The sequence below is a fragment of the Suncus etruscus genome, chromosome 10 (genome assembly GCF_024139225.1).
Source record: "Suncus etruscus isolate mSunEtr1 chromosome 10, mSunEtr1.pri.cur, whole genome shotgun sequence".
NCBI classification, from domain to species: domain Eukaryota; kingdom Metazoa; phylum Chordata; class Mammalia; order Eulipotyphla; family Soricidae; genus Suncus; species Suncus etruscus.
Window position 1 is genome coordinate 42,992,070 of NC_064857.1, and position 27,841 is coordinate 43,019,910.

At 36.7% G+C, this 27,841-nt stretch overlaps 2 protein-coding genes, 1 non-coding gene and 1 pseudogene across 5 annotated transcripts in view; 3 read left to right on the top strand and 1 right to left on the bottom strand.

Annotated features, from left to right (window-relative positions):
* The window catches only part of NSMAF (neutral sphingomyelinase activation associated factor), a 1,015,053-nt gene that overhangs the window by 54,913 nt on the left and 932,299 nt on the right, over positions 1-27,841 (top strand). The window contains exons 26-31 of one of the 2 annotated variants that reach the window (XM_049781950.1): positions 894-1,017; positions 2,038-2,121; positions 3,195-3,345; positions 3,779-3,881; positions 4,025-4,134; positions 4,710-4,843. In XM_049781950.1, coding sequence (XP_049637907.1) covers positions 894-1,017; positions 2,038-2,121; positions 3,195-3,345; positions 3,779-3,881; positions 4,025-4,134; positions 4,710-4,804 — 667 coding nt within the window. In that variant the 3' untranslated portion in view covers positions 4,805-4,843. Of the gene's footprint in view, positions 1-893; positions 1,018-2,037; positions 2,122-3,194; positions 3,346-3,778; positions 3,882-4,024; positions 4,135-4,709; positions 5,397-27,841 lie in introns of those variants that run through there. The other variant, XM_049781951.1, reaches the window with a different exon arrangement.
* SDCBP (syndecan binding protein) lies at positions 6,018-27,668 on the bottom strand. 2 transcript variants are annotated; one of them, XM_049781965.1, is made up of 8 exons: positions 27,603-27,668; positions 20,799-20,877; positions 18,266-18,375; positions 16,651-16,809; positions 12,424-12,599; positions 10,369-10,540; positions 9,168-9,259; positions 6,018-7,188 (listed from the first exon to the last, which is right to left on the bottom strand). In XM_049781965.1, the coding sequence occupies exons 1-8, from the start codon at positions 27,651-27,653 to the stop codon at positions 7,134-7,136; spliced, it is 894 nt and encodes a 297-aa protein (XP_049637922.1). In that variant the 5' UTR covers positions 27,654-27,668; the 3' UTR covers positions 6,018-7,133. The 2 variants fall into 2 exon arrangements, with proteins under 2 accessions (XP_049637922.1, XP_049637921.1); XM_049781964.1 differs by having other exon boundaries at positions 16,651-16,812.
* Positions 10,038-10,108, top strand: LOC126021364 (uncharacterized; annotated as a pseudogene).
* On the top strand, positions 18,706-18,812 carry LOC126021524 (U6 spliceosomal RNA). The gene has a single exon (XR_007500033.1). It is a non-coding gene; the product is annotated as a U6 spliceosomal RNA (small nuclear RNA).

The following is a 27,841-nucleotide window of genomic DNA, read 5'->3' on the forward strand; positions in this document are numbered from 1 at the left end:
ACAGAGTTATCTAAACAGTTATATCTAGGAATTAGAAAAGAAAAACCCTTAAAATATAAGAAAGAAATGATGTGCCTCATACCACATGGGGTATTTGGGCTCCATAGCATATAGAGAAGGGGAAATCATACCGCCTGACTAGAGAGCACCCGTAGAATGGAATTTCCATGTTTCTTTGCATGACTTATTTTAAAGGTTGTATTGTTTTGTTTTGTTTTGTGTTTTCCACAATCCAGTCTTCATTGTCTTGGCAAAGGTCTGCCTCAGTATGATGTAAAGGAACTTTCGAGTCTTGGGGGCGATGCTTTGTTCCCCTGGATCTTATTAGGGCATCATTCCTAGCCACCAAGGTCTGACTTTTTTATCCTCTACTAGTAGCAGAGGACTCCTTTTTCAGAATATACTATCTCTATCCAAATAGTTTTTGGTATTCTTTTTTTCAGTGGCTCTGAAATTTAGGAGCCTCCCAGAGGACCCCTTCCCCAACTTCCTACATAGGTTCTACATGCTGTATCAAAACCTTTGTGAGTAGTATGCAGGAAAGAACAGAATCTTTTACTGCTACACTGAGCTATTTTCAGAAAGGAACAAGAATTAGGGATGAAGATAGTATTGTGGGATTTAAATGTAATTATTTGAATCTAATAATTTATTCCATCAAAGTTCTAATTTGCTTTTTAAGCTTTAAATTGAAGAGAACATCCAGATGATCCAGACCTGAAAATACCTAGTTTTAAATTCAAATTTTGTGCATTTTGAATACTTAATTGTTTGACAAATTTTAATTTCACTGGACCTTAAGTATAGTATGACTGTATTACTTGATAATATACTTGAGTCTTAAAATTAAGCTGGAATGCTGTTTTAATGATTTTCATTATCTTTTATGTTAGCTATTTTTATTCCATAGCCTTTGGAAGACGACAAGACACATTAATGGGACATGATGATGCTGTTAGTAAGATATGTTGGCATGATAACAGGCTGTATTCTGCATCTTGGGACTCTACTGTGAAGGTTTGTATATATTTCCTAACTTAAAATATTTGGATAATACAACATTGTGGCCATTTTTGTACTACTCTCTGTGGTGCTCAGGACTTTCCTCCTTTTCTGCACTCAGGGATCACTTCTGGTAATACTCCAGGACTAAATAGGGTGCTGGGGATTGAATCCAGTTTGACTATGTGCAGGGCAAGCACCCTACCTATGTACTATCAATCTATCACATCCATATCACAATTTTTCAGTCTTAAGTGTTATGTAGGAATACTGAATTGTAGTGCCTGTTTTGCATACTTCTTAATAGGAAATTGTTATGACTTTTTGTTTTCAACGGAGGATTGATGATCTAATTTTCACTAGAAATCAGTTATAGAGAAATACTTGTTTAATGACTGCCCTATCTAACTTGTTTGGTAGTTGACCAGAAAAATTCATATTGAAGGAGGGAAACACTTTAAGGTGACTTATTTATTTCAAGTCAGGACATAACAATGCACATCCATTCACTATTCCCTCAATGTAGAACCACATTCACCCTTTATTTTTCTGAATCTTAAATTCCTTGCATGAACCACACCATTATTTGTCAACTTCAATTCCCCGTTTTCATTTATGTAAAAGGAGACATGAATCTAAAACCATTAGAATTCTTACGTCTTTCAGCATTCTTCCCATTTTTCATAGACGAATTTTCTTTTCTGTACCAAATTTCAGTAATTATTTTGGTGACTAGTCTTTCTTGAATTCAAACATTAATGTACTCCACTTTTGCACTTGTATTCACCTAATTTATTGATAAAAAAAATTACCTCACACAATCACAACCATAGCACAAGTAACAGAAAAAGGCATACACACATGGGCATGTGCTTGACTCTTAATTAACACCTGGAATTAGGCACAGCAGCACAGATCAGGAGCATCTTGTTGACAAGTGTATGAAATGAAGGTTAGTCAAGGCTGTTGCCTGAATGTGTTAGAAATGCTTTGATAGATGTCTACAAATGCCTTCTGCAATATTTTCTCTCCTAGGTGTGGTCTGGTGTTCCTGCAGAAATGCCAGGTACTAAAAAACACCAATTTGACTTGGTGGCCGAGCTGGAACATGATGTCAGTGTAAGTACTGGCAACAAGACCCCATGCTTAGCTTCAAAACTGGGGTGGAGAGGGGAGAATTTGGTGTCATTTGAGTGTTCATATTTTTTTTGTAAATGTTATTTATTGAAGATCATAGACAACTCTTTGGAATCCCTTTTTTTTTCGTGTGTTATTTCTCTAATAATTAGTTGCCACCAACTAGGCCCTGAAACACCAATATCTGAGTGCAACATTAAATATTTGGATATCACCCACACCCACCCCCATTCTATTTGAGGTAAAAAGATAGTATGCATCATCTTTCATATTTCTGACACAAAAACTGAAAGAGAAACATCCTACAAACCCCTGAGACAATGAACTACAATGTGTGATCTGGGGATATGTTTCAAATATGCAAGGCTCTTGAGTTCATCCCCTGCCTTGACATTCCCATGTCCCTTACCCTAGTACCACCAGGTCTGAGCATATTTTATGGGTGTATTATCCAGCTTAATAGGGGGTTGGTCTCTATTAAAACAAGCAAAAACAATGGAACTGGTCCCAGTCTACACTGCCAGGGACAGAACCAGATTCGAACTTTGTATTTTCCACTTGCTATGTTACTACTGGGTCACACTTGTGGCTCACGCTAAAGGCAATAAATCTGCCTTTCTCTCTGAATTCATGAATTGCTACCTAATTTGAGTGGCTGACATATCAAAGTACTTTGTGTGTGATTTATGATGGATTTGCAAGTATAACTTGGTATTCCTCAAATCCCTTAAATAATCATGGATCAACTATGCTTTGGGCTGTTTGGCATCTTGCTACAATTTTCTATTCATGGAGTTATCTGAAATGATCATTTTAAGGCTATTTTTAAAAAGCACTGTATTTACCCTAGTGAAAATTCATTCCATTCAGTATACAGTATTTTTTAAATCAGTGTTTGTTTTTTTTAAATCACTCAGATAATTTGAGAGTACACTTACTTAGTTACACCAGCACAACTTTAAACCTATTATCACGCCCTTCTATTTGAATTGTCCCAGGGAAATAGAATTGATATCCAAAATGTTTAGTACATATCAGTGTCTTTTCTTCCGTAGGTAGATACAATCAACTTAAATGCTGCAAGCACATTGTTAGTTTCAGGCACCAAAGAAGGCACAGTGAATATTTGGGATCTCACGACAGCTACTATATTGCATCAGATCCCATGCCATTCAGGGACTATATATGATGCTGCATTCAGCCCAGGTAGTATCATTCTTTTCATTATAATAGTACCAAGGGGATTGGAGTTATTTTGAAATAAACAGCAAAAACATAAGATGGAAAGAAAACTCAGTTCTCTGACAAAAAGATTTTGTCTGCAGCTCAGACTGCACTTCGTGGCACAATACTTGCCCTTAAGAAGCTGTATTGGATGATGTTCTTAATTTGCCTGCTCACTAGAGAAATTTTTAATTATAAACTCATGACCAAAGGGTTAAAACATTTTCAGTGCCTTCAGAGTATTTCCAGTAAACCATTACTGGTTGAATACAAGTAGCATCAAAAAAGAAAATGGCGAGGATGGGGTGAAAGTTGGGGGGTGGGATGGGAACAGATTAGGCTAAGGGATTCAATAATACAGTCTCAAAATTGCATTTCTGAAATGTTAATGCTCCTTATATTTCCCGTATTACAGACAGTCGCCACGTCCTCAGCATCGGAGAAGACAGCTCTCTAAACGTCATAGATGTGCAAACAGGAATGCTTATCTCCTCTATGACCTCAGATGAGCCCCAGAGGTATATACTCTTGTATTAATTGCTCAAGTAAAGACTTTGACAAGCAAGCTCACAAGTGTGTCAGTTGTTGGGCTTGCTTTGTCCAGTGTAACAAAGGTCTTCCATGTAATGAATGATGAAGTTATTTCTAAAATGTTTTGTAGGTGTTTTGTCTGGGATGGGAATTCAGTTTTGTCTGGAAGTCAGTCGGGACAACTGCTTGTTTGGGATCTCCTCGGAGGGAAAATCAGTGAGAAAATACAGGGCCACACAGGTATTTACGGACCTTATTCAGAAAATATGAACTGAAAATCTGCCTTTCCCACTTTCTGAGCGAAAAAAATATCTCTATTATCCATGAATTGATCACTAATTACCTCCAGCATCCTGATTTTGTTCAGTATCTCATGCTTAGATCAAAGGATCTAAGGATCCTTTCGGATTTATATTGTTGACATATATCATTTGACTCCTTACGGCAAATTTTCACCTTAACCTCCAAATGGGGAGCTAAAAGTTATTGTTTTTTCTCCTGATTTTTTTTTTAAAAGGGATGGATTTGGTGTGACCTCTTTTTTAAGTTCTTTGCCCATTGCCAACTTCTGCCTCACAGTTCTCTGGAGAACTTTTTCCAGGCCCTGGATGTATGCCTTTATAAACAAGATCATATTTGTTTATATTTCTGCCACTTGTACACTTAACTAGTATCTGTTGGAAATTTATATTCATTTCATTCACTGTTTGCAATTGTTTTCCTCTGGTCATCTGTAAGATTGATGATCTTTAACTTTTATCTTCAGTGAATTTGTGTCGGTAAACTGCTCCCTAACTCCAATGCCTTTCTTTTAGGGCCGGTGACTTGCATCTGGATGAATGAACAGTGTAGCAGTATCATCACAGGAGGGGAAGACAGACAAATCATGTTCTGGAAACTGCAGTATTAAGTGCCTTTTCCTCTCTTGAATATTAAATGGAATTGCGTTGTAATGTATTTCTAAGCCAAACTTTTAAATGAACTTGTGAATGTGCAATGATAATTAGTTTACCACTTGAGAAATGTGTGGTTTTAAACTGCTTAAATCATGACTTCATTGAGAGCCATTAGTTGCCATCCTCTCAGGCAGGTAAAGATATGGCAGCTTTAAGGATAAAATGTTACATTTGTAGAACAAGTGATCACCCCAGTGATGGTCAGAAGACAGGCTAGAGTGACAGATTAGATAAATGATAAACTGGTTGGGGAAAGCTCCAGAAAGCACTTCACAGCTCAGTTTTCATCAAAAATGGGCAGTATTCTCTACTAAGTTGCTCTATTTTATCTTCTGAAGTTACAATGGCTCCTTGCTGGTTTGGGGGATAAGTGTGTTTTCATGGAGTGGTGACTTTCTAAAACCTTACTGTCCCTGGATTCTAAGAACCCAGGGAGGAATTAGCAGTTCTTATATCAGTAAGTTTACTGTGTATGGGAACGGTTTATTTCATTATAGCTATTAAATTGCTCATCTTTTCTACAACATTAAAAATATTTTTCTGTAATGAACGTAGTTTTCTTGCTTATTTAAATATTATAGAGCTATACATTATAAGGCTTCAGATATTATTTTATCTACAAAACCATACTTGGTTCCAAAAGTTTTACAACATTCACATCTCTGCCTGTAGCCACAACTCTAGATAAGCAAGATGGAGCAGCAAGAAACCCTGGTATGGTTTTCTAAGCCTCAAGCAAAGTAGGGGGTTGAAGCAATATCATTTCTTTTCCTTTATATTCAATTTCTGAACCTCATAAATTACATGGTTGTAAATGCTTCTTGAATGTTGAAGAACCCTTTTCTATCTCATAGGCAGTGTGGCATGAGGACACTTTGAAACAGAACGGTGATATGATTTTCAAAGGCAGTTAAATGTCATTAGACATCACTTGGTCTTTTGGTGCCGTCTTGGAGAATCAATAGCAGCATTGAGATCCCAGACACTCAGCCGGAAGTGTGCAGGTCAGTCAGTCTGAGAGGTTCACAGCCTTTTCTGACCTACAACTCTCAATTACAAGTTAGCTTTTCTCTAGTCTCTTAAATTGCTGCTCTAGGAAGCAGTTTCACATGCCTCTTTTCTAGGTCACACAAGTTTGGTGAAATCAACCAACATTTTACCAAAGGATGCAATAATAGACAAACTAAAATCTAGCTTTATTTTTACAGATTTAATGAATATGGGATAGGCATAAATCAAAAAAAAAGGGGGGGGGAATCATATTAAAGTGACACTGCTGGTTTGTTTACAGGGAGGAATCAGAAAATGGAAAACATTACCAGGGAAAGTTTTCAGACTCAAAGAACTAGGTTACATAATATTGAGAGGAAGAAGCCAGGTCTGGATATTAGCCCACTTAATTCACAAATGAAAAAAAAGGGCACCAAAAGTTTATCCTACATAGTTTAAGAATTTTTACATTAAATATATAGTGATCTATTTAATCAGAAAAAGATACAGGTCCCTTAGAAGAAAGAAGTTCCCACTACATAGTAACTAGAAAATCTCAAATGCAACAAAGCAGGTATGCGATATTAACTTGGTATTACATTGTTCTGGATTAGAATGCATTTCAGTTTAATATAGAACTGCATTTTGGGTTTAAAAAGGCAGCATTAATTATATTTTGGCTCTTATTCTAGATGCTTAACACAGTTAAGGCGACAGTTTAAGCATATTAAGTGAAGGTAGTTAAAATGTCATATAATCAACACAATCTCTTGCAACCTACAGACACTGCTTAATGCTTACATGGAATGAAACCAATGCCACTTAGTTGGTTTTATGCACACACGCAGAATTAAAAAATCTTATCAAAAACAGTCATTCTAAATGCATTATAGTAACACAATTAAAATGCAAAAAATGTCCTGGAATTAAAGTTAAGAACAGCACTACTTGAGAGCTAGAATAAAGGTGACTGGTTCTAAGACAACGCAAAGCATGTATCAATCATCCTAATCATAATGGCTTGTAAAACATCAGGTTTCCAGTATTGAAACTATTCTATGAAAGTCAGTAAATCTTCTGCAAAGTTTCACATCTGTAAAACCAGGATAAGGCTACAACTATCTTGAGTTCTGAACAAGATATGAGATCAAATAGTGAGATTCCCAGCCATAAGAAAGAAAGGTCGTCATGCAGCATATGTTGTCTGGCTCCTAGAAAGCTGCTTGTGCATAATAAAGAAGTTGCTGAAGAAGTACACTGGAATAGTTCAGCAAATGTCCATGGGGCCATGACTTAAACTTCAGGAATGGCATGATCCATCAGGCTTTTCATAATGCTTGGGGCCATCCTGTAAGAGAGACACTTGTAAATATTTACGCTTGAACTGGAGGGATAGTACAGAGTTAAGGTATTGGTCTTGAATGCAACTGATCCTAATTGAATCCTACAAGTACATGTGATCCCCTAAGCACTTCCAGGAGTGATCCATGAGCAAAGATCCAAGTGTAAATTCTGAGCACTGAAAGATATGGCCCAATCTGTCATAAAGATAAAAGCTAATGTTTGACTTTCTTTGGACAAAAATGCAATTCTGTTTTTTGTTTGTTTGTTTTTGTTTTCTTGCATCACACCCGGCAGTGCTCAAGAGTTACTCCTGGCTCTACGCCCAGAAATCGCCCCTGGCAGGCACAGGGGACCATATGGGATGCCGGGATTTGAACCACCGTCCTTCTGTATGAAAGGCAAACGCCAAAAATGCAATTCTAATCCAAGGAAATGCTCAGTTCCAAGGCCAAGGATCTGACCCAGTGACAAAGTATCTGGCTTTTGCATGTATGAGGCTTGGGTCTGTTCCTCAATACCTAAAGAAACAACCCATTTAGTAGCTATTAGCATCAAGTGGGGCATGGTGTGGTGTGGTGTGGAGGTCAGTCCTACAGAACAACCTAGACCCAAGAGTATGGAGTAATTCAATTCATTTCCAAGTATCCAGTGTGGAAAAACTATGTTAGAAATATTACATTATAAATAATCCCTTGTATATTAATGACTAGAATTTTAAAAAAAATTTTAAAGTCATGAACTGGGAAGATAGCGGGGGGAGGGGGGGGAGAGTGAGTGTGTGTGAGTGTGCGTGCTGTGTGTGATCATTGGCCTCAGACAAGATAACTCAAAATAATTTCCCTAACTCTCAAATCCATCTGTATTCTACCCAGAAGTTGAAACAAAAATTTCATTAATCAGTGATGGCTAACCTTTGTGAGCCCGAGTGCCCAAACTGCCGCACAATGCCCGGTCCTCCAAATGGCCAGTCCGGCCCTGTTGCCTGGTGAGCTGCAAAGCAGACACCGGCACACTTGACTCCCCAAAAATATCTTAATTGCAGACCCTTCCCACGTGCCATCTACAAGGCCTTTGCATGCCACTGCTGGCAGCGTGCCATAGGTTCGCCATCGAGAATTAGGGTGTTCTGTCTTGAAATTTTTTTTATCTTTAAATCTTATTTTCATGTGGGAAAAAAGGTTTCCAAGTTAACCTGGTAAAAACAGCATTGATAGAAGCCAGAATTTTGATAGGAAGCTACAACAGAGGGTAGTGTTGCTGGAGTGATATTAATGTGAGAGGAAGATAGTGGAAAATGGTGGAGGAAAGAGGACACCCTGGGGAGGATGTGGTAAGAAATCATGCATGCATGGAGCCTTCTTGTTGTATTATAAACTACAGTGCCTAAAATTAATTTTTGAAAAGTCAGAATTTTCAAAGTACCATGCAAGGTTAACTTTTGCTGCCTTTACTCTTTCTTTCCATTGAGTATTCTACTAATCCTCAAATTTTAAAATAGCAGTAGCTACATTTATCCTATCCTCACTCTTCTTCCCCTCTGCCCCCGACATCCACTCATCTTATCGGCCTCTTATCGGTAGAGGAGAGAACAGCAAGTTACTTCTAATACCCCACTGGTGAGCATTCTCAATCGTGGGTCACAGCATTCTAGACAAATAAGATTTAACAAGCAGAGAACCACATTGATTTAATGAAAAAGTTGAAAACTAAAATGCAGACTTATCCCATCTTTAGCTATTTTTTTCAAGGGAAATGTCCAAATTTAGGAAGTGTATGATAAAGTGTACTGCATACTTGGGTTGAGTGAGGGTGGTGTGGTGATGGTTATCCTAACCAGACAATTGCCCTGACTTAAGAAACTCATGCCAAGGTAAACACCATTGTCATTATTTAAGTAAAAGAACAAAATATAATCTAAAGAAAGCACAAAACCAAATCACATGACCATAAGCATCAAGTTGAGGAGCTAAACAGCCTACCTACCGTTTAATAATATGTTCAAAGATAAACGCAGGCATGATTGTGATAGTAACTATAGTTCCAGATGTTGATAGTATGTCAGCAATTTGAGAGTCCTGTTGAAAAACACATAATGAAAATTAATTTCACTGGTGCTATTTCCTAGCTAAAAAATATAATTTATGTCCTCTTATATTTTGCTAATATCTACAAAATCCTAATTCTTTTTTTTTCTAGTTTTCCTTAACAAGCTTAATTCTTTAAAATTCAGAATTTCTGAAGAGTTAGATCTCTCACTGACTCTGGAACTGAGAGTTCTCTTGGGACAAAAATACCATTTTTTGTTTGTTTTTTGTTTTTTGGGTCACACCCAGCAGTGCTCAGGGGTTACTCCTAGCTTCTAGCTTCACACTCAGAAATTGCTCCTGGCAGGCTCAGGGGATCATATGGGATGCCGGGATTCAAACCATCATCCTTCTGCATGCAAGGTAAACACCCTACTACGTCCATACTATCTCTCCGGCCCCCAAAATACCATTTTTTATAATAAACGAACAAAAAATAACCATGCTTTAGTATTTCTCATTCTTCTACTCAAAATAACTAATAACAAAATTGTTAAGTAAACAAAGTTGAATGCATTGCCCAAAAGTCATACTTAAGATTAAACACTACCACTATATCCTTGGATATAGATATATTGGCTATATCCTTAGATAACTGTGTACCCAATCAAACTTTGAGTATATCTTCATGAAAATGGCCCGACATTAAAACAGACCAAAGTAGAATGTGTGAAAGAAAGTTTTAAAAATTAAAAGACAAACAGAAATCAGAAGTTAATTCCCTAAATTCTTGGTTTACAAACACAATGTCTTAAAAATCTGAAGTGTTATCTCTTCTCGGCCTTTTGGCTAAGATCAAGTGTAGTAAAAATCTTAAGTGTTTATCTCCTCAGAATTCTAAACTCAAAGGTCTCCTAAGACCCCTGTTCTGCCCTAGTAAAAGCAACAGTAATTTTAAATAACAGCTTCGGTTATTCCTGTGAATGTTTGAGAGCACAATGCTCATACAAACATAGACAATGCCCTAGGCTGCCCATCTTTCCACTGAGTTGATATAATTTGCAAGTCAATATAAAAACATTACCACCCAAACTGGCAAATTAAAATTATTTTGCTAAAATCAAACGGTAGCAAAACAAGACAACAAGTCTGTCCCTTACCTTCAGCCCAATGACATTCTGTCCATTGATTTCACAAATATTATGTTCTGTGAGAAGACCGTTTCTGGCTGCAGAACTGTCCTTCACTATGGATGTTATTTTCCCATTTTTAAAGATAAAGCCAACATGTCCAGTACTGTCCTTATGCATGGTAATCGTACGTTCGAAGGGCCTATAAACATGAAGTATTTTATTAACATTGTAATTGCGAAGTTAATATTTTAATGGATTTATTTAATTACATAATTCATTGGATTTTTATTCTCTGATGTTCTAACAAACTGTACATTCTAGAAAGAGCAACTTAGTATACTCATATAATTAAGAGCTCAAAGACTTTGTTTCTCTTCTCTTTATCACAGTATGCCAACTTGCTAATTAAGATTTCCTTCTAAGGTACTGGGGGGTTAAGACATCCAACCCCAACACAAGGCTCCTCTGGAACCACTAGGGTGGTGATGAGGGATCCCAGGGACTGCAAAGCATCTTAACATCCTTTGGCCCTAGCACTGGAACATCCTGTCTGCTTCACTGAGAAACACAGGTAGACTCTGAACCCAGAAGTTACTCCTGGCTGGTTGTTCAGAAATTCCTCCAGGCAGGGGACCATATTTATGCAGGTAGGCTGCATGCAAGACAAATGCCCTACCCACTGTGCTATAGCTCAGGAGCCCTGCTGCATTTTTTTTTACAGGCTTATATTCCTAGCAGTGCTAGCCCATGGTCAATCCTAGCAAACCTCAGCCCAGTGCAGAATTGTGCCTAGATGCTATTCAGGCACACCCACCAGAGATATAAGGGCATGGGAGGGAAATGGCCACCAGGAGTTTTGCTTTATTGGGGGGGGGGGGGCACACCCGGTGATGTTGTTCAGGGGTTACTCCTGGCTATGCTTTCAGAAATCGCTCCTGTCTTTGGGGACCATGTGACGCCAGGGGATCAAACTGCGGTACGTTCTAGGCTAGCACAGGCAAGGCAGACGCCTTACCCCTTGTGCCACTGCTCCGGCCCCAAGTTTTGCTGTATTTTTAAGCAAGTGTTGCAGTAAGAAAAGTTTTTCAAAGCACTTTTAATGAAAGAAATATAAAACCAGCACAGCCTGACCATCTATCTACTCAAAATATTTTGGTATCTGCTCACCTCTATCATTGTTATGAGTTTTATGATTAACTTTTATTTACATGATTAGATTCTGGTCACCTTCATGTTGTTATAGTAAGTACCCTTAGTTAGAGCAAAATTAGGACTTACCTACCCTAACACTTACAATTTGATATAAATCCATCCTAAGGCTTGAAGACCAAGGTAAGAAAATAAATGGGAAAAAATAATAATAAAAAATAAAAAATAAAAATAAATAAAAAAAGAAAATAAATGGAGGTTCCTATTTTGTTATGTAAAATTATAAGGAACTGCTGAACAGCATGTTCCATCCTCCCTTGACAACTAAAATTGAATAACCAAAGACCAAATTTGGTTCTCAAAACTCAAAGGTGATCTAGGAGTTCCACAGGGAGCCCAGTCCTGTGTGTGAATAACCCATGTATGAACCTAAAATGGATGGCTAAGTAGTAAATTGAAAGTCAGTCAGACAAGAAAAACCCAACTGTGGGTCTGGAATAATATAACACAGTGGGAAGGACACTTGACTTGTATATGGCCAATATGGATTAGATCCCCTGCATCCCAGCTGGTCCCCTGAGCAGAGGGAATAAAGCACAACTGGACATAGCCAAAACAACTAAGAAAAAAAGTCCAACTACTTACTTATCTTTCCAACATATTTTTTTTAATCTTCTAGAGAAACATTAGAAGATGATAAAAGATTAATAGGTTGATGGATTCCATAAATTTAGAAAATAATGTATGCTAAACCAGAATATTAGCTTTAAAAATAAGAAAAAAATAATAGCGAACTGTAGATTATGCAGTTGGCCACTAATATGTTGATCATTTTCTGCAGCAAAACACTAGTCACAGAATCTTCAAGACCCCCACCCCCACCCCAATGAAAATTTCATCGTGTTTCCATTTGAACAATTTGGGAGAACTTACCTATCACGAATGGTCATAGTTATCTTCTCTCCAAAAGCCTGTTTGAGCACCTTGTGTGCTTTATCAGAATTCCAGCCTGCACAGTTTTCCCCATTGATCTGAAGTACTTGGTCACCAAATCTCAGACCAACCAATGCGGCTGGAGAATTTGCTTGGACTAGCTGAACAAATATACCCTAGGAGTAAGGAAATAAACATAGTTATTTAATACTGGTAGGTTCAGTTTAAAATATTGGAAAATTAGGAAATTTTTAGGAAAATTATTAATGTAATAAAGATCATAATATAATAAAGGGGTGAGGAAGGAATCACATAAGTCTATGTGATGTTACTACCCTCAAAAAAAAAAAAAAAACAGACATTTTAATTAAGTTTCAAAAATGTCCAAAACATGACAAAAAAAGTGAAATTGCCATGGTGGCAATTTCTTTTTTTTTTTTTTTTTTTTTAGTTTTTTGGATCACACCCGGCAGTGCTCAGGCAATTTCTACCTATAATCATATCAACCTCAATATACCCTTCATCTTAATAAAATAGACTAAAAAATGTCAGTTTCTGGGGCCGGGTAGGTGGCGCTGGAGTTAAGGTGTCTGCCTTGCAAGCGCTAGCCAAGGAAGGACCTCGGTTCGATCCCCCGGCGTCCCATATGGTCCCCCCAAGCCAGGGGCGATTTCTGAGCACATAGCCAAGAGTAACCCCTGAGCGTCAAACGGGTGTTGGCCCAAAAACCAAAAACCAAAAAAAAAAAAAAAAGTCAGTTTCTGTGTTGGATAGAATACATTCATTAGTAATATGGTAAGTACTTAGGAAAAAAACAAGTGAAGGGTTATAAATTCTCTAGGGTACAGATTAGAAATAATAGCTTCAGATCATAATGCTGCCTTTTGAGCCAAAATATTTCTTTATTCATTTGTTAAAGTAAAAAAAGGTAAATTGGTGCTTAAGAGCCTTAAAAAGTGGGCACAAATAAATACAAATAAATAACCTTATCAGGTTAGATGTACCGTATTTTCTGGCATATAAGATGACTGGACGTATAAGACGACCCCCTAATTTTGCAGTTAAAACATAGGTTTAGGCCTATATTTGCTGTATCAGACAGAATGTTCCTGTCCTACAACTGTATGTACCACAATGAGCCAATCACAACAAGCAAAGGTTCAAAGGTTATACTGTAATAGACTTCCTCTCTGATTCTGGCCAATCTGAGCAGGCTTTTTACAGTGTTGATTCGGGTCCAGAACATTGTTTGCATACATCAAAAGCCTGCTTGGATTGGCTAAGTGAGAGAGGCAGTCTGAGCAGCCTTGCAGTGACTGGTGCAGGATCAAGTTGGAAAATTCGTTTTGTGGCAATATTCAGACAATTTTCGTTTAGTGGCATACTGAAACATTTTTTGGGATATACTCGGTGTATAAGACAACCCCCGATTTCGGTTGACTTTTTTTTGTTTCAAAAATCATCTCATATGTTGGAAAATAAGGTAACTTTTTTTTTTGGCAGGAGGGGAGGCTGGACCACAACCAGCAGCACTACTGGCTCTGTGCTCAGAAATTACACCTGGCAGGCTTGGGGAGCCACATAGGATACCAAAGAATAGAACCAGGGTTAGTCATATGCAAAGCAAATGCCCTACCTGCTATCACTTCAGCCCCCTAAAGCTGCAATTTTGTTTGTTTTTTTTTTTTTTTTGGTTTTTGGGCCACACCCGGTAATGCTCAGGGGTTACTCCTGGCTATGTGCTCAGAAGTTACTCCTGGCTTGGGGGACCATATGGGAAACCGGGGAATTGAACCGCGGTCCGTCCAAGGCTAGCGCAGGCAAGGCAGGCACCTTACCTTTAGCGCCACCGCCCGGCCCCCTGCAATTTTGTTTTGGGCCACATATGTTGACGACACTCAGGGGTTACTCCTGGCTATGCACTCAGAAATCGCTCCTGGCTTGGGGGGGAACATATGGGATGCTGGGGGATGGAATAGTGGTCCGTCCCCTAGGCTGGTGCTTGCATGGCAGGTGCCTTACCCCATAAAGCAGCATTCTTAAGGCTTTTTACAACTACACAAGAGTAACTATCCTGATTACCAGTCCATGGATCAGCAGTTAGGAGGACAGTAGGACCAGTGGTTTTTCAACCTTTCTATACTGCCACCAGTCTCTGAACCAGAGGTTGAAAAACCAATGAGATTCCACGGTGAAAAAAAAAAATACAGAAAAGTCCAGTATGGTTAACTAGAACAAAACTCACAAGCATATTTTTACTTATAAAAACTCAATTTCAGAGGATGAACAAAAGAGGCATATGTATGACAAATATAAAGTCATCTATAGGTGGAGATCTTTTTTTTACCATCTTCAGTTGTCTCAGTCTTAATTTCTGTTATGTGCCCTCCACCTTAAAGTAGTACATGAGAAACTAGCACAGCCTATAGAAAGATTAGACCAATGGGGTGTGGCTAAGTGGACATATTCATTGTAAAAATAACAGGCAGTAAGAAGGTTGTGAAATATAAAGCATCCTATTCTCTTGAGAACACAGAAGAAACAGAGAAGAAATCCTGATGGGGAAGCACATGCTCTGTTCACTGAAGAGGAAAGAAGAGGTCAGAGATTGACAAAAGATGCACACATGTCTTGAATAGGTCATGTGTGCAGACTCAGCCCTTGAGAGCAGCAGGCAATGTTGAGATTTTTGTGCCAATAATAGCCTTGACCATTTCCCAGTGTGCCACACTCATTATTTCCTCTGTGAAAATGATGGACACACTAAGTTAATGAGTCTTACAACTAAATCAGGAACCTAATAAGGGAAAACTGAAATTCAGGATAAATATAAGTACTTAATCCTAAATGCTTCATCAAAGAGTAATCCTATTTCACTTATTCAGCAAGGTAAGAGGTAAAATAACTATACAAATATATATATGCATGATTTATGTGCTTATATAATACACAAACACATTTTTGTTTTGCTACATGCCAGCAATTGAATCCAGCACTTCAACCATGTGAAACATTTGCTCTCCCACTTAGTATATACCCAAGCTGATTAAGTATTTTGAATAAGTAAAACAATTATTTCCCATATTAGAAAATTACTTTTACTCAGAAAATCTACTGAATTCAAGGAAAGGATGGAGATAATCAATCTACAAAACTACTTCAAAAGTTAAATGACCTTCATTTAGTTTGTTTTTGTACTACTATGCCACAAAATTGCTATTCTCAAGAACTGGAAACAAGCTAAGAATGAGTGGATAAAAAAAATTGTGGCATACACACATAATGGAATACTTCTCAGCTCTAAGGTAACATGAAGTCCTGCCATCTACTGCTACATGGATGGAACTAGACAGTACTGCTGAGTGAAGTCAGTCAGGAGCAGTCAGGAGAAGGCCAAAAAGAGAGTGTTCTCTCCTAAATGTGGAATCTAGAGAAACAGAAATGGAATAAAAAAGACAATGATGATAAGCCCTGAGAGTCAGCCTAAAGAACTGACATTCCTATGTAGTAAGATGGGAGTCGGTGGGGAAGTACCTTAGAAATATCAGTGGAGCAACACTAAATTCAGGTGGCAGGTGTGCTGTGGGCATTGGATGCCTCAAACATTACTATTAACAGTATTGTAAATATGCATGATCAGCCTAAATAAAAATAGGAGGGACATAAATGACAAGCACTTGGTTTAAATATGCACATAAGATCATGGATTCTCATTGGTCTATTTACCCTTACTTCTGTATTTGCTACCCTAATTCAATGCCAGAATTTCACTAGACAAATTGTGCTGTAATATAGGCAAGTCAGTGAAATTTACTCCAGGAAGATGAGCCCAAAGGGAAAAGCTCTTTCCGATTATTAAGTGTCAACTCCACCTCTTCAGGAAAGACTTCTTCAAGTAGACATGTTTAAGTGAGAAGAATTAAAATAATCTCGATTACAGGGGACAGAGCAATAGCACAGTGATAGGGCATTTGCCTTATACACGACTTCACAGGACGGACCTTGGTCCCCGAAGCCAGATGCAATTTCTGAACGCATAGCCAGGAGTAACCACTGAGCATAACCAGGTGGGCCCCCAAAACAAAAACAAAAACAAACAAACAAACAAACAAAAAACCCATCTCAATCACAGAACACCATTATAATGAAACCATTTCTATTTCAAATTATTTTAATATTTATCACTTAGTACACAAGTTATTCAGACAAGCTCAAATAGATACTTACGTTATCTACTGACTTAAGCCTGAGCCCAATTTTCCCATCTTGGTCCTTACACAAAATGACTTCACGAATTCCTTGCTTAATTTCTGCTCTACGAATTCCCACATCATTACCAGTTACAGGAGCCACCATGTAGTCCATACTGGAAGGTCTTACTGCCAACTGCTGACAAAAACATACATAAATGTCAATATTTAGAAAAAATCTTCATGAAAAAAATCAAAATGACAATGTTGTATATATTCAAAATGTGGCTTTCCACAAAAAAAAATCTGTAATTGACTTCTCTGAGATAAAGTCTTGTCTCTGAAAAAAAAAAAAAAAAGAATTACCCTTCTTTTTACTAATGCCTAGTGTACCTTATCCTCACATATTTGAATTCTGCAATATGGAGGATGTTACTTAAGAGGGAAGGATGACTCCACTACAAGGATACAACAATGTTTTCTCTGAATTTATATCACCACCAAATTTCCTAGGCTACTAAAGTAAAGGCAAGAATAGGTTCCTGAAATAGTTTGGGCAATTAACTGTTTGCAAAGGGGAAATGGAGTGATCTCAGATAATGGGCTCTCGTTATATCTGGATCCAAGCCAAGTTTTCATTAAACATTTTATAAATAAATGTAAGGTACTACATAGAGCACTAGGATTATGGCAATGAATGGACCCTGTCTCAAGATAACTCTAAGTTCTATTGTTTTCTAACAGTGACTTCAGAAAAAAAAGACCATCAGACACATTATATTAAACCCTATAATTTGGTGTTGAATTATAAGGAGCTTTGGACTTTGAAATGTCATAAGACTACGGTATAAGACAACTGGGCGTATAAGACAACCCCCTAATTTTACAGTTAAAGCATAGGTTTTGCTATATTTGCTGTATAAGACAGAATGTTCCTGTGCTGCAACTGTATCTTCCACAGTGAGCCAATCACAACAAGCAAAGGTCCAAAGGTTATACTATAACAGACTTCCTCTCTGACTCTGGCCAATCTGAGCAGGCTTTTTACAGTGTAGATTCGGGTACAGAACACTGTATAATTTGCATGCATAAAAAGCCTGCTTGGATTGGCTGAGTTAGAGAGGCGGTCCGAGCAGCTTGGCAGTGATTGGTGCAGGATTGAAAATTCGCTTTGTGGCAATATTCAGACAATTTTCCTTTAGTGGTATATTGAAACATTTTTCAGGATATACTCCGCGTATAAGATGACCCCCGATTTTCGGTTGACCTTGTTGTTTCAAAAGTCGTCTTATATGCCGAAAAATACAGTAAATGCAATAGCAGATCTGTACTTCAGAATGGTTCTCCAGCAATAGTAGAATCTACCATAATAATCTAGGTTAGAGGTACAGATACCCTGAGTAAAACTGAAATGAGATAAATACAAAGAATATAAAAAAGGCAGAATCAACAGAAAGCAAAGGAGAATGAACTAGCCAAAGAAATCTATCAAAAAACGGTAATAGTACAAATAGAGACAGACTTCATAATTGGAAACAGCCAGAAGGAAGTTTAAAGTTCCCAAGAAGGTTATAAATCTTTAGTCACAAAAAGAGATGTTACTTATGTATAGTAAGTATAATTCATATAATTAAAAAGTAAACTATACCTACCCCCTGCATCGGTGCATCAAGGACTTTGAGCACATTTACATGTATTTCTTCTTGATTTAAACAAAGGCCCATGTATTGAGAGAGTTCTGGATACAATTTAGGATAAAGACCTAATAAAAATGAATAAAAGGATTAAGGAAAAAAAACTCAAAAATAAAAGTTACTGTTATTATTGGTTTCACTAAGTTTATAAAGTAGTAATTTTGGAAAGGCATCTTTGCAATAACAAGACTGTTTAGTATAAAAACAATTTTAATAGATAGAAACTCAGATTTTTAAATATTCAAGAAGTAATTTTTCTTGCCTTTTCTTCAAATAAGCCTATTTGAGCAATTTTCTAAGAATGTCAGAAAAACTTTGAGAAAAATTTCTATTGTATCAGTTACTTCATAACTTGAAAAATTTGACTGATTTCTCAAAAAATCAAAAAAGGAAATTCTGTGCTTGCTTCAGCAGCACATATACTAAAATTGGAATGATACAGAGAAGATTAGCATGGCCCCTGTGCAAGGAGGAAACACAAATTCGTGAAACATTCCATATTTTAAAAAAAAAATGAAATTTTACCTAGGATCATTATCATTTTTGAAAATGTTAAACTCACTCTAATGAAATCCTGGGAATTGTATAAAATTAAAATAATACTTATGCCAATAGTATTTAGAAGAGTATTATTTCTTTTTTTTATTGCTCCAAATAAATTTTCTTGTTTTTTTTTTAATTCATAATTTTTATTGTGACCAAAATGGATTACAAATCTTTCACAGTAATATTTTAGGTACATAGCAGGATTGAACCCAGGTCATTCCCACCACCAGTGTTGTCCTCTCTCCACCCTTCTTTACCTCCCCCTAACCCCCGCCCCCGGCTGCTAGTAAAATTGGTCCCCCCTGTGTCTAGCTTGTTGTAGAATGTAGACAATTCTGTTGTCGTTGGCTTTGAATTTGGTGTTTAAGACTGATCTTTTTTATTATTATTATTTCTATTCAATGTTCATACTCCAAAATAAAAACAAAAGTTATGTTTGGTCTTGGTACCATCCGTTTTCCCCCTCAATTTATGAGGCAGAACAAGATGATTCAAGTTATGTGGTTCTGTTTGAAAGGAAAGAAAAACAGTAACAAAAAAACAAACAAAAAAATCCGGGAGGGTTCCAGCTAGAGGGTTATAAATATCAATTTAAGAGAAGAAAGGGGAAAAGGAAGAAAAACATCACAAAAAGACAAAAAATAAAAAATTTTAAAAAAGAAAAAATAAAGCACCACTACAATACAGACAACAACAAAGTAAACAAGCAATAACACAAGCCTGAAATAAAAAGGAAAAAAAGAAAAAAAAAACTGTGCTTCCTTGCCCTCCCCCCTCCTTTTGCATAGGCACAGTAAATATTGGGGAGATTAGAAAGGGAAGATTTGGAGTTATTTCTAAAAGGTCTTTACTGCATGGCTTATCAGTGACTCATACGAGAATATTATGGGTCTGGAGAGAGAGCTCAGTGGGATAGAGCATTCACTGTAGGCAGGGGCCCAGAGTTTGATTCTTGGCACTGTCCTGAACACCATGTTGTAACCCCAAAGCACAAAGCTTGGAGTAAGTAAACCCTGAGTCAACAGGCATTACTCCAAAATAAAAACAAAAGTTATGACAAGTCATAAAGACCTTTTATATCTTGTCATATTTAGACAGATTAAATCCCTATGAACATAGTAAAAAAAAAAAAAAAAAAAAAAAAAGAGGCTATAAAGATTGATTAGAAAGTCTAGGATTTCAGACCTAAATATCCAAGCCAAAATCAATGACAATAGAATCAAGGGACCTACACTTTAATAATCTCAACTCAAAGGGGCCTGTTACAGTGGCAGGCCAAGGGGCAAAGGGTGGTGAGATAGGATGCACTCTGGGGTCATAGACTCATTGTATATCTGAAATTCAACTATGAAGGACTCTGTAGATCACAACTGTTTCCATAAAAAAAAAAAAAAAAAAAAAAAGTCCAGGATTTGTGAAGCTCCACCAAAAGGTGACAGGTAAAATTTACTGACCCTTCTTACCCCACACCAAATAAAAGCTCAAGAGCTGTCATGTGGAACAAAGTTTACTTGCAAGGTTCTCTTTTATTTTTCAAAAATAAATCAATCGTATGCTAGGGAAAGTCTTCGTACTTATAATTTGTTTACTTTCATTTTTTTCTTTCTTTTATGATTTTTTATTTTGAGAGGGTTGAGGTTTTTGGGGACACATCTGGTGGTACTCAAGATACTCCTGGCTTTGTATTCAGGGATCACTCCAAGTAGAATCTGGGAGATCATATGGGGATTGTACCCAAGTTGGTCACATGCAAGGCAAGCACCCTTCCTGCTATCCCGTCTGGCCCCACAGTTTATTTTCTTAATTAAAGGTTTACTAGTTCTTTGAGGTAAATGTCTTCTTACTAAGGTTCATTATGCTGCAAACTTAAATTGGATCCTCTAGTTAATCAAATAAGTTTTAACAAACATTTCAACGACAGATTGAACCCTACAAATAAACCTACTTGCATCTTGATAGATGGGAGCAGAAGCTTCGGACAAAATAGCTGGGTTGGCAGGATTTGCAGAAAAAGCAGCTTGAGCCTGAGAAGAAAAAAAAGAGGAGGTTCTGATGACAAGGCTACATAAACTTCCTTAAATTCTTATGCAATTTTTAAGTTCAGCACTTCTAAGAAACTAAAACATTGAATCTTTATTCAAAAAAAGTTTAACTTTTTTAGCTATAGTTTAGCTATAGTAACAAATTAATATTTGTTAAAGTTATTTGTTAAATTAATAGTCATTAACAAATTATTGTTTAATAATTATTTCATTTATTTATAATAGTTTATTTATAGTTTTATAATGATTATTAATTTTAATGAAAAAATTAATATTTGTTGAAGTTTAGCTATAGTAACAAATTAATATTTTCAAAATTATAAAAATGAATGGCCTCACATTTTATATTTTTATTATTACTTTACTAATTAGTCTAAGCAAAAAGAACTTTAGGTGAATAAAATAAAGTACACCAGTACAAAAAAGGTCACATAAAAGTAATAATAATACCTAAAAGTTTACACAGGTTACAAATATTTATTTTAGCATTTTATCACCTCCACTTAAGTAATCTGGCACTTTAGCAAATAAAGTTAAAACACACATAAACATGTATATGTTTATATAACGATACAAAATCATATTTCATTATTAATATAAATGATTTTAATGCAATTTTTAAACTTTTAAATAACTTTGCTAAAATCATTTTGACAAGATATGTAGTCATGATTTCAAGGCATGCTCAAGTACGTCTAGGACTCCTGTCAAGGCTATCTTTATATAGCCCATACAAAGTGCATATTCCACTAATGAAGATCTTTATTCTTTTAGAGAGATTTTTTTCAACAGTCATGTCTTTAGAGAAAAAGTTGTATTAAAGTCTATGACCCATACCGTGCATTTCTTAATCAGAAATATTAGTAAGGCTATTCAGAAAATATTACACAATGAAGTAAATTAAAAAATAAAGTTTAGGGCCAGAGAGACAGTAAGCATGTACAGTGCTTGCCTAGCATGTGGCTAACCCAGATATGTCCCCAGCTTCACATATGGTCCTAAGCCTGGCCAGGAGTGATTCTTGAGCACAGAGCCAGGTGTAAGCCCAGAGCAATCAGCTGGGTGTAGCTATGGACCCAAAAAAACAAAAAGGTTTTTTTTATATATGAAGAATATATAGCTAATTACAACTTAGTCATAAAATGCCAAGATAGTCCTACTGAGGATTGGGAATTTTAAAGCTTAATATAAATCACATCAGTCCTTAGGATCACAGGAGTGACAGCACAGCATGTAGAGCATTTGCCTTGTATGCAACAAGCCAAAATTCGATCTCCAGCATCCTAGATAGTCCCCCGAGCCTGTCAGGAGCCAGAAGTAATTCTTTTTTTTGGGGGGGGAGGGGGGGTCCACAGGGGTTACTCCTGGCTCTATGCTCAGAAATCGCTCCTAGCAGGCATGGGGGACCGTATGGGATACTGGGATTCGAACCACAGTCCTTCTGCATGCAAGGCAAATGCCTTACTTCCATGCTATCTCTCCGGCCCCTGCAGAAGTAATTCTTGAATGCCATGGAGTGTAGCCCAAAAACCCCAAAATAAAATAAATTAAGTACAGTCCTCAAAAGTACTTACTGTTTCAGACTGTAAATGTCTGAATTTGTTATCATTTTTAAAAATCCATATTTTATAATGTCAGATTCTAAACGAAAATGAAACAACACAAAATTTTAACTTAAATAACTCATGAGCTCAAGTATGCTGACTTGAAGTTTCTTTTAGGAATATTGGCAAAAAGAACTAATGGCCCAGTCTATTAATTTCTGGATGATCACTAAATAAAATACTGTCCAGCACTTTAAAAAGTGAATCAACAAGTCATGAAAAGCTATGGAGTAAATAAACCTAAAAGCTTATTACTAACTAAAAGTATACACGCTAAAATGTGAAAAACAATTTTAACTTTGTAACATCTGAAAAAGATGGCTAGGATACAGAGTAGAAATACTCTATATACTATTATTACTAGGCTAACTATAAAACATTTATCAGTATCAACAGACAACCAAGTCTGTAAACTACGACTCTAAGTGATGATATGCAATGCAGGTTAGTTAACTATAACAAATATACCAATCTAATGAGATTAGTAGTGTAGAAGATATTATTAGTAGTATTGGTAGTGTAGAAGATAAACTCAAGTAGGGATGCAATAAATAGGAACTACACTTTTCAATTTTTCAGACTCTAAGCTATTAAAAAACAGAACTTAAGAGGCTGGAGCAGTGGCACAGGGCATAGGGCCATCTGCCTTGCAAGCACTAGCCTAAGATGGACCCCGGTTCGATCCCCAAACCAGGAGTGATTTCAAACCAGGAGTGATTTCTGAGCGCATAGCCAGGAGTAACCCCTGAGCGTCATGGGGTGTGGCCCAAAGAAACAAATAAAAAAAAAAATGAAACAAAAACAGAATTTTTAAATTTTAAAAATTGGTCCTTTACATTGACTATTGCTTTCTATTGCTATGAAAAATATGAAAGACTAAGCTGATGAAAAGCATAGCTTTCACAGTTATGCCTCTTATTACAAAGAATATTCATGAACATAATCAAAACTTCCTGTAAAATTACATATAAAAATACAGACTTACGTAATTTGTAGCAAAAAGAAAAAATTAGCAGGATTTAACAACTATAAAACAAATAAAAATAGCAAATTATGTCACACTTGACATCTCCTATCAGTTCAGAAAGGGACGACCATAGCTGAGCACTAGACTTCTCCTGGTTTCTTACTTCATATAGATCCAGAAACCACAAAATTCCACTAAGGATTCACATTAAATAAATAAAGAGTTCAGGGATTACAGGATGTTGAAGGTCAAAGCTAATAGCCACTGTAAATAGTTTATGAAATATAAACTCCCAGTTCACCACTGCAATTCAGCTCAACTGAAATAAAAGGTCAAAAAATTACCAAGTTAACACTATCACTGAAAATAATCTCAAGAACAAAAATCAATCTAAAATATCACCTACTGTAGGAAGCAAAGTGAGAAATAACAAAAATACAGCCCAATTATTTTAGTAGGAATTAAAGTTAAAAATACTTTTAAGTCCATGCTTTACTATTTGCTCTGGCTCATTTTCTGCCTGGAACTTAAGAGGTCTTCTAATGGAAATGGCTATATAATGTGCTCCTTAAAGAGCTCGGCATGACATAGACTGGAGTACTCATTACTTCCCAATTCAACATTTGACAGTATCTAATTCTCCTTTTACAGTTGTTATCAAAATCAAAACACTTCACTCCAAATTCTTCAATATCATTAGGTCCTAACAAAAAAGATGAAAACAAAGATCAGACATCCTTCCAGATCCACCTACTAATGATAATCAGTGACAATTATCACTGACTCACTTGGTGTACTGATGCCATACTGTCAGCTTAATATTCACTCCTTTATGTATGTATTTTGAGCCACACCCAGCAGTAATGGGGGTGGGTTTATTCCAGATTTGCTCTTTGGATGATGGTCCTGGCCATGTACAGGGGACAATGCTTTGTGGTGCCAGGAATTGAGCATGGATTACTGCATAGCAAAGCATTCAAGCAGCTCATCTGAGCTATCTAGCCCCTTCATTTTTGTTTTTACAGCCTATTTCAGATAGAAGAGATATGTTGTTCAGTTGAACTCCTTGAAAATAAAAACCCACAGGAGAAAACTACTAAAAGAAGTAATACAGCATTCAAGATGACTGAACAGCCACTTAAAACTGAGAGACTTGAAAGCTATGACAGCTAAACAGAAGATTTCAGAAACTTACAACCCATATATATTTTATTTTATTTTATCTATTTATTTATTTTGGTTTTTGGGCCACACCCGGCGGTGCTCAGGGGTTACTCATGGCTGTCTGCTCAGAAATAGCTCCTGGCAGGCACGGGGGACCATATGGGACACTGGGATTCGAACCAACCAACTTTGGTCCTGGATCGGCTGCTTGCAAGACAAACGCCGCTGTGCTATCTCTCCGGGCCCCCATATATATTTTAATACCTATTATAGTACCTATAGTGAACCTATGCAGAAAAATGTGTGTTCATAATCTTCCCTGATATGTCCTAAACCATCTAATATGGTTAACAATCCTATCTATATACATATTTTTACTGTGACCCTCCCCCCCCCCCTTTTTGGTTTTTGGATCACATCTGGCAGCGCTCAGAGGTTACTCCTGGCTCTGCACTCATAATTGCTCTCCGCAGGCTTGGGGGACCATATGAGATGCCAGGAATCAAACTGGAGTCTGTCCGGGGTTGGCCAAGTGCAAGGCAAATGCCTTACTGCGGTGTCATTGCTCCAGCCCCCTACTATAACCATTTTTTAAGCTAAAAGAATTAACATTTTTGTCATTAAAAAATGTTTATATATGTGAAATTTCATAAGATTTCTTGTAAGTTTTTAATACTTTAGGGGTTTTTTTAGCAGTTGGATCACACCCAGCAGAGCTTAGGTGCTACTCATGGCTCATAAACTATGCTCATTTGAGAAGTATATCTCTAAAATAAATAGGTCAAGACCTAAATAAAATTATTTTTAATTTTAAAGCTCTGAAGGGACCAGACAGAAGAAAGGATGTAATGCCATTTTCCTGACATGCAGCTGACATGGGTGCAATCCCAAGCACTGAGTATGATCTCTCAAGCACTGCAGAGCCTGAACAGCCTGTAAATACCATTGAGTGTGGCTCTACCCCTAAATAAACTCAGAAAGAGTTCCATCTGTTAGACAAAAATAATTTATTTTGTACAGTAAATAGTTGAGATTTTGAGTGTTTCTATGTATGTTTTGAAAGCAAACTGTTAACAGATGAACCTATTAAATATTACAAATCATTTCCAGTTAAAAAAAGTACAATTTATAAAATAGCTAGAACCCCAGATATTCCCAACTCTCAACTTTGTTCTTAAGCAGAACCTTCTGTATTTAAAACAAATATGTAACATGGAGAACTAGAAAAATGTTGAGTTTTCTGAAGAAGTGAAATATCTGCATTTCTGTAACATTACAGAGGAAATAAAATCACTGCACTTTCATTGTGTTTGCATATAGCTCCTCTTTTATGCTTTGTTTTTATTGCTTCATTTAAACACTGTGGTTTCAGAATTGTTTGTGGTTAGATTTCAGTCACAGAATGCATAGAACCCTTCTAGAACCCTTCACTAGACCAAGTTTCCTACCACCAATGTCCCTGCCCCCTCAGCCCCACCCCCCAATTGTCCCTGGAGCAGACATTTGGTCTCTCCTCTCCCCCTCCCGCCTCCTCCCTCCTTCTTCTCTATCTCTCTCTCCTCCCTCACTCCTTTTTGGGACTGTGATTTGTACTATTGTTAATGAAAAGGTGCCATGCATGGCTCTTTATCTCCTTTCAGCACTTAGTTCTTGTCCAGAGTGATCAGTTTCAATTATCCTTGTCATAGTAGACCCTTCCCTACTCTAACTGCACTCACTGCTCTTTGTGGCAAGCTACCTACCACGGACTGGTTCTCCTGACCCTCAACTTTATTGTCTCTGGATATTATTACCATTCTATCTTTTATTTTTCTTATGTCCCATAAATGAGTGAGGTTATTCCAAGTCTACCCCCTCTCTCTGACTCATTTCAGCAGCATAATAATCTGCATACATCACATATAATCATCCATCCACATAGAAGAAAATTTCGTGACTAATTTTTCCTAATGGCTGCATAGTATTCCATTGTGTAGATGTACTACTGTTTCTTTAGTCATTCATCTATTGTTGGGCACCTATGCTGTATGATTCTGACTATTGTAAACAGTAATGTGATGAACATAGTAGTGCAGAGGACATGTTTGTATTGTGTTTTTATGTTCCTAGGGCATAACTGTAGGTTGGTTTTACTGGATCATATGGGAGCTCAATTTCCACTTTTTTGAGGAATTTCTGTGGTGTTTTCCAAAATAGCTGGACTAGTCTCCATTCCCACCAGCAGTGAATGAGAGTTCCTTTCTCTCCACATCCCCAGCACTGGCTGTTCTTGTTCTTTGTGATGTGTGCCAGTCTCTGTGATGTGAGATGATATATCTAATTGTTATTTTGATTTGCATCGCACTGATGATTAGTGATGTGGAACATTTTTTCATGTGTTTTTGGCCATCTTATTTCTTTTTAAAGAAAAAGACTGTTCATTTGTTCTCCCCAGATTTTGAGTTAGATGCTTTTTTCTTCTTTGCTAAATTATATCAATAACTTGTATATCTTAGAAATTAAGTTCTTATCAGAGGGATGTTGGGTGAATAGTTTCTCCCATTCAGTGGGAAGTGTAACTACTCTTTTAAAACCAGCAAGCACTTTACTACCTCTCTGTTAACCTCAGAGAGCAGACAATTTTAAAAACTGAGTATACCCAAGAACCCCAAAATATTCCAGTTTTAAATAACAGCAAATGCCTATCAAGTTGGTACACATTCTGCCAAATTAAGTTTCTTTCACTTATATTTCAACAATAAGATTTGTTATTTTAAAGAGTAGGACTCGTTTCGTTTTAAAAAAAAATAATAGCCCAAGGTTATGAACTCACAGAAAAAAATAATGAACTTGACACTTATAAGTCTGTAATAAGTGAAAAGTTTATAAAGTAGAAATAAAAAGAACACACTGAAATATTTTTCTTGTCAATAATTTAGCTATTACTAGAATGTAGATAATTAAACAAAAGGCTTTAAATAACTTAAACATACCTGAATTACTTTATCTACCTTCAAGTCTTCAAGAGATGGGTACAGAGACATTTTTGCAGAATTTTTCTAAAGAAAAAATATTAATTCTTATTATTCGAATTTCACTGAAAACAAATGATATCCAGCAAATACATACAAACATGTATAATAAATGCTTTAGTAAAATAATTTAAATTGTAAAGTACATGAAAAATACAAATCGCCAGGCTATTCTGAAATTTGTTAAATGATTAAGGTTG